The 10,030-nt window shown below is 35.3% G+C and overlaps 1 protein-coding gene across 4 annotated transcripts; it reads left to right on the top strand.

Moving 5' to 3' along the window:
• The first annotated feature begins 119 nt into the window (after nucleotides 1–119).
• LOC104895481 (uncharacterized) lies at nucleotides 120–7,859 on the top strand. Of its 4 annotated transcripts, none has more exons than XR_007275053.2 (9): nucleotides 120–405; nucleotides 1,782–1,884; nucleotides 4,800–4,907; nucleotides 5,003–5,136; nucleotides 5,268–5,375; nucleotides 5,459–5,504; nucleotides 5,716–5,847; nucleotides 6,887–7,029; nucleotides 7,147–7,859. XR_007275053.2 is itself a non-coding variant. In XM_048646018.2 (9 exons), exons 1-8 carry the CDS (start codon nucleotides 197–199, stop codon nucleotides 6,968–6,970), a joined length of 915 nt encoding a protein of 304 aa, XP_048501975.1. In that variant the 5' UTR covers nucleotides 121–196; the 3' UTR covers nucleotides 6,971–7,007; nucleotides 7,147–7,859. The 4 variants fall into 4 exon arrangements, 3 of the variants coding, with proteins under 3 accessions (XP_048501975.1, XP_048501974.1, XP_010680304.1); XM_048646018.2 differs by having other exon boundaries at nucleotides 121–405; nucleotides 5,012–5,136; nucleotides 6,887–7,007; XM_048646017.2 differs by having other exon boundaries at nucleotides 121–405; nucleotides 6,887–7,007.
• Nucleotides 7,860–10,030: the final 2,171 nt, after the last annotated feature.

The following is a 10,030-nucleotide window of genomic DNA, read 5'->3' as shown; positions in this document are numbered from 1 at the left end:
AAATCACTTTGTCTGATTTCATGTTTTTGGTTTTTAATTTAAAAAAAAAAATAAAAACTGAAAATAAAAATCGATAACGAACTAGCCCTAATTTGATTTGAATTGGATTTCAGTTTTTATCCGAATAACTTACCACCCTTAGTAGGCGGTCTCCACTCTCGACCAATTGAATAACTTGGAGGGAGGAAGAGAGAGAATGAGCGGGGAGGAGTTACCGACGAAGGAGGCAAGTGTGCTTCGAGGGCACGAAGGCGGCGTATTAGCAGCCCGTTTTAATGGCGATGGAAATTACTGTCTGAGTTGTGGCAAAGACCGTACTATTCGTCTTTGGAATCCTCACCGTGGCATTCACATCAAAACCTACAAGTCTCATGGCCGTGAAGTCCGCGACGTCCATGTTACCTCGTACTTTCTCTCTCTAAACTTTGCCTTTCTATATTTCTGTCAATTGTTAATGGCTATGTTTTTGGCTAATCATTATGTTTTTGGCAAATCATTATGTTTTTGGTGTTAGAGAGCGACTAAGCGTAGTTATGTAGACGGGTTTTGTTCTCAGGTGTTTTGGAATGGATACCACTCGTCGTCGTAAGATTTTACCAATTAAGCTAGATGACAAATAATGTTAGCTTAATTAGCTTTAGGGATGACTCTGTGAGTTGGATTTGATGGGCATGTGGGTATTGTCAAAGTGATTTGAGTGGGTTGAAAAGCGCAGTTATGTAGACGGGATTTGTTTTTGGGTCTTGGATATCACCCCGTAAGATTTTATCGACTAAACTAGATGACATATAATTTTACCCTTATTAGTTCTAGGGCTGACTTTGTTGATTGGATTTGATGGGCATGTGTGTATTATCAATGTGATTGAGTGGGTTGAAAAGTGCACTTGGGTCTTGGTCTCTTGGATACCACCCCTGTATGATGTTACCGACTAAACTAGATGACATATAATATTTATGTTACTCTTCATGAAGGTATAGTAAGGCAGAAGCCACCCCTTTGATAATGTTCATTCTCTGAGACCAAAAAAGGACAGAATCAGTTTCCTTTTTCACAAAGATGAGCTTATCAAGGCTTCCATTAGGCATGTAATCATAAACCAAAAGAAGCTCTCCTTTTCTTCGACAATAGCCCAAGAGTTGGATCAAGTTTCTGTGTCTTAGCCTTCTCATGCTAACAATTTCAGCCACAAATTCCCCAATTTGATTTGAATTGAATGTCCTTTTTTGGTCTCTTGGATTTCCACTTGTTAGCGTTTCTGTATAATATTTATGTAAACTTTGCCTTTCTATATTTATGTTGGGATAGTCTACGAATTATCTCCATATGAGTATGGTACACTTGAATGGTCACATTATTGTAAATCTCTAGATTATCACTTTTATTTTTGGATAAGTTTAACATATTTCTCTAAAACCTTTATAGCATCAAGTAGAAGTTCAACTTCAAATCCCTCCCCCGTTTACTCAACGATACTTTCACCTGCCTTTTACTATGTTGAAGTTCTTTAGTGGAAAGATGAGCTCAAAGTTGCGAAATCATACACGTGACTTGATGCTAATTTCATATCTTCATTTAACTTTTTTTTTGTATTTATGTGTTTAGACTTAGTTGAGAAGTTGTTTATATTAACTGAAATAATGCTATACATTTTCACGTGATTGAATATGCCAATTTTGGAACAAGTATAAAGACATTCTAGCTTGGGTCGAAGGATTTCATCTGTCGTGTAACATATACTTCTTCTTGGTTTGCTAACCAATCATCAATGTCTAACTCAGGGACAACTCAAAGCTTATATCATGTGGTGGTGACCGTCAAATCTTTTACTGGGATGTATCTACTGGTCGTGTACTTCGCAAGTTCCGCGGACATGATAGTGAGGTTAGTTGATGCACATGCTTTGTTCATCTTGTTGGTGTTCATTGAACTGGTTTTGTAATTCGCTATTAAATATGAATGGCATCTGCAGTGCAATTATTTTGTCAAACAGACACCTTTGACTAATGCTACATGAAGGTTCTCAAGTAAATTGTGATGGCTTTTATGTTGTTCTTTGAGATAATCATATTTAGTTATCAGAAAGGAAAGCAATGCACACATTTTGAAACCCCCTAAGACACTGGTTGCAAGTTAAAACACAAAACTTTCATATGCATTGTCAATGGCGAAGATGTATTGGAGACCTTGAGAAAACAAATGCTGCAATTATTGTGAAATAGCAGAAAGTTTTTACTTTTTAGGAGTCTAAAGATTCAATAACTTTTGATTTAATTAATTATATTATAAGTGGCTTTTCATATATTTGCACTATCTATCTACTGTGTAGTAGCAGGTTGTTCTGTAATTTAGATCGAGGGTCTAATGGACACAACCTCTTTTTTCTACAAGAGTTGTTGCGTACACTTGACCTCCCCCCCCCCCACCCAACACACACAGAGAGAATAGTTGGGTTATTATCTTTGTCTCTTTTTATACGACAATTCTTTGTGGAGTCCAATTCGTGATTCTTCTCTCTTTGCGGACATATCATGGTATCTCTTGTTTCTAATCTCCTGCTTTGCCGCTTCTGGCTGTCTATATAAAAGGCTTATGATTTTTGTGAAATGCATTTTTTTTTTCCCTATCAAAATGTAACCATATCTTCAGCCTTCAGAGCATGAAAATCAAGTGTGTTGCACAACTTCTGTTATAACGCCAAGCAATAAAAAATGAAGAAATAAAGAAGAATAATGCATTGATTTACGTGGTTCACTAACAATATGTTAGCTACATCCAGAGATAGGAGAGAAACTGATTTACTTTCTAGAGGAAAGAGAGTACAATTTACCAAATATGGAGGCAGAAGTTAATTAGAAGCTTTATATAGTACCCTTCTAATCAACTTAAATGAAATAGGCCAAAGTAGGGCCCAAAACAGAAAAAAGGAAGAGTAAGCCCCATATAGCGAGACCCCGTGCTGGATTGTTCGAAGCGTCAAATTACAGATTTAAGGCATTCCGACAACTTTAATGGAGCTTGGCAAAAAACACAGAAGTCTTGTTGTCAACTGCTCTTTTTAATTTATTTCAAATGTTCTGCTATGAAAAAAATCTTTAGCATGCATATGGAGTAATAAACATACATCAAGATTCTCTCAACCCATAGAAAAGGAAAAAGTTTAGAAGCAGCTTAACTTCAAAGTTTGCTTCTCTATTTGGTGATACTATAGCAAAGAAGAGGTGGAGATTTGGTAGTTTCAGGATTCGAAGTACAGGAGGATTCTTTCTGTTGTATCCATTCATGTATCCATTCAGGAGGATTCCACAATAATGATATGACCTCATCTTGCATATTGTTAAGTATGATATTTCATTTTTTTTTGAGTTTGTGATTATATATCGATTTTTGAAACCTTTGGAGCTAATGCGAAATGGAGCTTTGGGTTATAATTCCATTTTTTAGTTTCTGGTGGGTTTTGGGAGAATAAGTTTGAGGTTTGAAGCATTTGAAAATTTTCTTGAGGGATGTTATACCGAGTCTTCATGATATGAAATTAAATAGCTAGTGCACTGAGAGCTACTAATGTATTATCTATCCAAAGAGCTAGAGCTTAATGGTCCAGCACTGCTTTTAAATAATTGGGGGTTGTCACTTGTCAATAGTTTCTGCAGTCACAGGGGCGGATCTAGGGGCGGGCTTGCCTGGGCCATGGCCCTCCCCATGATCAGAAAAATGGTTAATTATATTTGATGCACCAGAAAAGCACAAAACTAGTTTAGAGTAGTTGGTAAGTTGTTGTTGTTGAGTTTGTTTGGTTCTGTGTTCGAACCTTACTCTAAGCTTCTCACCTTTCATATTTCTTTCCCTTTTACTTTTTTGTTTCCCATTTCTTTTGCTTTTTTGTTTCCCATTTCTTTTCCTTTGTACAAGGTGTCATGGTGTGTTTGCATTTAAAAAATTTATTTTATCATTCCAAATTTTTAAACTGAAATCTCATGTGGTCTATTTACAAATTAGTTTAAAAAGTTTGATAATAGAGTATTTTAGGGTAAAATATCTTTTCAACTTTTCTCTAATTCATTTAATATATACTTTGCATATTTTACAAAAGGTAAAATTAACTTTGTATATATTTGGCCCGGTCCATAAAATATTCCTGGATCCGCCACTGTCTGCAGACAATCTTATTCAAGACACCTTGTCTTAGCAAGACAGGGTGTAGGTAAGAGATTGAATGGGAAGCTTATTTGCGCAACTGATATTGCTTATAGCTATTCTTCTTTGACCCGTGAACGAATACTGTGCGTTCTCAGACCTAGCTATTTTCAAGGACTTATATATGATATCCTATAATTTGAAGTACTCAAGTATTATATCATATGGACGTATGATACTGGTGCTTTAGCCTTATAATGGATTAGTTTTTGTTACTGTGGAAGATAGACAAGATAGGATCTCTTGTGGCTACATCGTGTAGATGGCTCAAAACTTGTTGAGTCGACTCATAAAATTTATTCGATTTTACCTGTTTGCGAATATAGTTTGAGTCCTTGATTTTAGGTCCTTATCATGCTGATTTTTTCCACTACTAAAAATATTCAAAGCGCACCTGGACAATATTTAGAAAGCGCAAGTTACTGTTCTTACAGTGTCTGTTATATAGTACTTCAATGTCTTCACTGGTTTCCCTCTGTCCCTAGATAAATCAACTGCTTCAACGCCTTTGCTTAAACATCACGTCATATGTTTCTGCCATTAATGTATAGTTTGTTGCTCCATGCATTATGGAAAACTATATAACTCCTTATTCTTTCCAGGTAAATGCAGTGAAGTTCAATGCTTATGCATCTGTTGTAGTATCAGCTGGGTATGATCGTTCTGTGCGTGCTTGGGACTGTAGATCTCATAGTGCTGAACCAATTCAGGTTGTCCACTTTTTAGTGCTTGAGTTGCTTCTGTGATCTAAATGATGTTTGGGAACTTCGGTTCGAAAGTCTTCTTCTAGATATCATTGACATAGATGTTTAAGTTTATGATATTCCAGATCATCGACACTTTTCAAGACTCTGTAATGTCAGTGTGTTTGACGGATAGTGAAATTATTGCTGGAAGTGTTGACGGAACTGTCCGAACATTTGATATTCGAACTGGTAGGTATGTGCATTGACTGAGTCAAGTTGGGCCTGATAGGAACTAACTTAAAATGCTTTAAAGGGCTCCATATCTTCTTTCAAGTTATATTCATTTTGTTGAAAGACTAAGACATCCTTTCTGGATATATACAGGGAACTATCTGATAACTTGGGACAACCTGTCAACTGTATATCATTGTCTAATGATGGTAACTGTGTATTAGCAAGCTGTCTAGATTCTACTTTACGTCTTCTCGACAGGTATGTTACATTCCTCTTGCTGGTAGAAGGCTTTAACTGGAAAATTTCCCTTGCCAATGCATTAACTGACTATATAATGATAGGTCTTCTGGGGAGCTACTGCAAGAATATAAAGGTCATGTGTGCAAGGTGTACATGCTGTCTTTCACTTTCTACACAAAGTAGTCTTAGTTCAAGCTTAAGCATTTATCATATTCTACATTATTTGTCAATTACCTGTATTTTTGGAACTCTTCATTCGTCACTGTAATTTTTTCATGTAAGGTATGGTCTTTTCAGATCTAAGGTCTTGATGCTTATCTTTAATTTTTTTTCTTGTTTTCCGGTGTTTGTCCATTAGTCATTCAAACTTGACTGCTGCCTTACCAATAGTGATGCTTATGTGACCGGTGGATCCGAGGATGGTTATATCTTCTTCTGGGATTTGGTGGATGCATCTATTGTCTCGAGATTCCGAGCTCATGCCTCAGTGGTAATGTTATCTAGCACATGCCTGTTCTTGCTTGTGCTTTGTGTCAATCTTGTTTCCATGGAAAATGCTTCTTGGTTATGTGGTGTTCAACTGTTGATGTTGAGATATGTTGCAACTTGCAATCTCATGTTCTTGAGCTGGAAATAGGACTATAAAGAATATTGTCCAGACATCAACAATGCTTCGTCTGAAGTGCACTAAGTGTTGCACCTCTGCAAGTGGTCTTTTCACACTAGTACTAAGCTGTTTGGAAATGAGTTTGATATGTCCTTCCCTTCCGCCCGTCCTCCAATTAATTTTAATGAATACTTGTTGGTTGAACCCTAATCAGGGGCACTGAATGTAGAACAAAAGTTAAAGGAGGGTTGGCATTGTGAATGTTAGTAAGTTTATTTTGTTTCTTGTGCTCATTAGCTACGAGTTCCGACACCGGCTGAAGTGTTATTGTAGGTTCCTTTAAAACTTTTATGGGAACAGGAGACTTTATGAAAACCAGTTGCTCGTGGGTGTTTTTCTTACCTTCCCAAATCCCACCATGCTCCTGAAATTTTTTACTACATGTCGTATTATCTGTCCACTTACCTAAGTTTTCTCGTTCCTGGTCAATTTATATAGTGCTATTGCTTTAATTTTAATATCCAATACAATATTCGAATATGGATGCAACTATATAGCAATTCATTAACTTGTGCGCCTAATGTAATTTTTGCATATTATTTCTTTTTGTGTGCGAATCAATATTTTCATATTGATGGCCATGATTGAAGTTCTGCTGATCTCGTGCGAACTATCTATGTGTTTTAATCTTTGAGATGGATACTGATAATTCTAGAAAGTCAAATAAGTATGGCAACCTTAGCATTAAATCAGACACCATCTTCGGCTATATATTGAATGTTAATATTTCTAGTCAATGAAGACTTACTGCCTTATCTGTGTGTCAGATGAACAATTCAGACTTGTTAATTTTGTGAGTATATTTACTCAACATGCTATACTTACCGATGACTTGACAAGGCCTTTTCCACTATGTCACCAGGTTACAAGTGTAAGTTATCATCCGAAGGACGACTGTATGATAAGTGCCTCTGTTGATGGAACCATCCGCGTCTGGAGAAGATGAGAACCATCAACCAGCATATCATCTCTGAGTCCTGCCGGTACTTGGCCCTGTGATCCTATGTGTGTTGTATTTTCGTAGTATCTGAAAATTTTAGATATGTTGATTTTGTAAGTATATTTACTCAACATGCTATACTTACTGATGAATTGACGATGCATTTTCCACTATGTCACCAGGTTACAAGTGTAAGTTATCGTCCGAAGGACTGTATGATAAGTGCCTGTGTTGATGGAACCATTCGCGTCTGGAAAACATGAACCATCAACCAGCATACTAACTCTGAGTCCTACCGGTATTTGGCCCTGTGATCCTGTGTGTGCTGTATACTCATAGTTTTGTCTCAAAAACGTCTATACCTGCAATGAAGTCCGGTTTTTTCGATTCTATTGTTGTCACAATGTCATCTACTCTCTCTTTGGGTCAGAACTCAATACGCTGCAGCTTGGTGTGGAGTTTCTCTGGATGTTCCTAGTAAATTTTAGAATGAACTCTCATCTATTTGAAGGATTATGATGAGAATTGAGAGTTAAGGGTTTCATATACACTCGTATAAATGTAAAAGAGTATTGAAGTGCTAATTTAATCTGGGATATTTTGTATAAGGAGGAAGTAGTATGATTTGTACGCTAATTGTTCAGTTCATACTTAGAAGTTATACAATAAAATCTTCATAAAGTTGAGCTCAGAAAGCTAAAGCAAGTGGGAGAAGAACATTAAATAGAATAAGTTAATCTCGAGTTGAGCTTATGTTTAGCTCAAACCCAAGATGAACTTCAACATTTAGTTATTTCTGTTTACTTTAAATTTGTTTTTCAACGATATTATAATTTTTATTGTTTAGAAATATATATAATTTAATATGAGTTTAAAGTCAACTCATTTTAAAGCAGGATATCGAGTTTTGATCTGGTTGAATTTGAGTAAGTGAGACATTTCTCTCCTCTCTTTTTCTTTGCGGTTTTAGTAATAATAGTACTTCTTTCGTAATGAATTACTAGCAACATTGAATATTTTACCTCTCACAAATAATACCAAATGTTGTTAGTATTTCCGTATTTCGTCACGCAGAGAGTAAGTAAGATGGAGATCAACTCTGTTTGGTGAGTATTTGAATTGGTTTAGCAAATCATAATCCCAACTTGACAAAATTCCATGTTTTCGGTGGGAATGCAATAGGATTAAAGACTCAATTCCCAACAAATTCAGACCTCAAGGCAATCAAGCAAATTTAGAAGCTGAAACTTCTCTTTCGAACATATCTCCATCACATGCCAAACAAGGAGATTGTGAATCTGATCTATTGATGATTCCCAAATCCCAACTACTAATTCCTTATTATTATAAGTAATCATTAAATGCCCTACTGATTGAAACTCCGCACAGTTAGACCCTACCCTGAGAGGAATGGTAACGGAAACCCTACCCTCAAAGTGCTCCGAGTAAGAATTAGACCCTCAACCTTAAGGTTGGATGACACAATTAATCTCAACTACTAAGTCGACTTTAAGTTGGTCTCAGGTACCATATATGATATATATATATATATATATATATATATATATATATATATATATATATACTTTGTGACCAAAGATACACAATAATGTATAGTATGTATGCTAAATGAAGTAGGTCTATTTGGTCAACATACACGCAGAAAAAGAAGTCCCGTTTCTTGGCTACGAAGAAGTCTTTTAAGGGGTAAGGAAAACTAAAAGTAATTTTGAGGAACATGCAGAGACACACACAGAGAAAAGCAAAAGCCATTAAATTTATACCTACTTGGTGCCTAAGAATTGAGTTAGAACTACTTGCTTCTTTCTTTTCACGTCGTTTTTGTTTTCCCAAAGTGTAGTACTTCATGTTAGATTAAAGCTATGAAGAACAGGCCGAATCTGGGAAAAAACACACGGATTTATAGTTGTTGAAGAATCATTCATACTAACCTCCGTTCCTAAATAAGTACAACAGTTTGATTTTCACACTTGTCAATACACAATTTTGACTATTAATAACTCTAATTATGTATTTATAAAAGTTATAAAAAGTTAATATTATGAAAATATTCATTGAAACAAATCCAACAACATTTTATATGATCATTTTTGTTTTTATATATTGAAAAAAAAAGTATGGTCAAAGTAAGGTATGTGAATAGTGCAAAAGTCAAAGTGTTGCACTTAAAAAGAAACAGATAAGTAGTAATTCATCTTGTAGTTGTGTAGTAATTTCTGTTTAGTAATGTTGTAGTTGTGTGATTATATGTTACTTTCTATTATTATAACCATTCCTATCAAGTTTGATCTCTACACCTTAAAGATCTGAAATATAAAGCGATACCACTACTCCACCATCTCAACCTCACTCTCTCTTTTATATAAGTAGTTAGATTAAACTCTATATATATAAATAGTGTTAATTAAGCTACTAATAATTAACAATTGTGAATATTTAATCTCCCTAGAATAAAAGACGTGTATATAGCATTTACATAATTAATAAACCTATCAAAACCAAAAAAATACTTTCACTTATAACCCACACCCATATATTTAGTTTGGGAAAACATTCTAAAGAGTTATATGGGAGATGAAGCTCCTAGTAAGGGTTTGTTCTCTTTGGCATAAAACAACTGAACTGAATTGAATTGAACTGATTTGAGGTGAACTGAACTGAAATGAACTGAACCGAACTGAATCGAACTGAAATGAAAATAAGCTAGAGAGAACAGGCCCTAAAACACAAAGTTGTTCAACTCCTTGCACACAATGGAATGATTGGTACCCGAAATACTTCATAAGCTATTGAATTGAATATAAGTACTCGTTAAAATAATATTGAGTATTCGAATTATCTGATAATCATTTATCATGGAATGAAATCGGGATCCTTCTTGTAAGGGGTGAGAATTGAACCCCTATCACATGGGTGGAATAAGAGTCTTACAACCATTAGGCCAACTTCATTTCTCGGTAATATTGGTAATTAGTGACTAGATTTGAATAAGATAACGACCAAATTAAAGTAATCAAAGTTTTCAAATTCGAGTATATATCGAGT

The sequence above is a fragment of the Beta vulgaris genome, chromosome 6, assembly GCF_026745355.1.
Source record: "Beta vulgaris subsp. vulgaris cultivar EL10 chromosome 6, EL10.2, whole genome shotgun sequence".
NCBI classification, from domain to species: Eukaryota; Viridiplantae; Streptophyta; class Magnoliopsida; order Caryophyllales; family Amaranthaceae; genus Beta; species Beta vulgaris.
The sequence above is the reverse complement of the archived record's forward strand: the minus strand, read 5'-3'. Positions and strand labels throughout refer to the sequence as shown.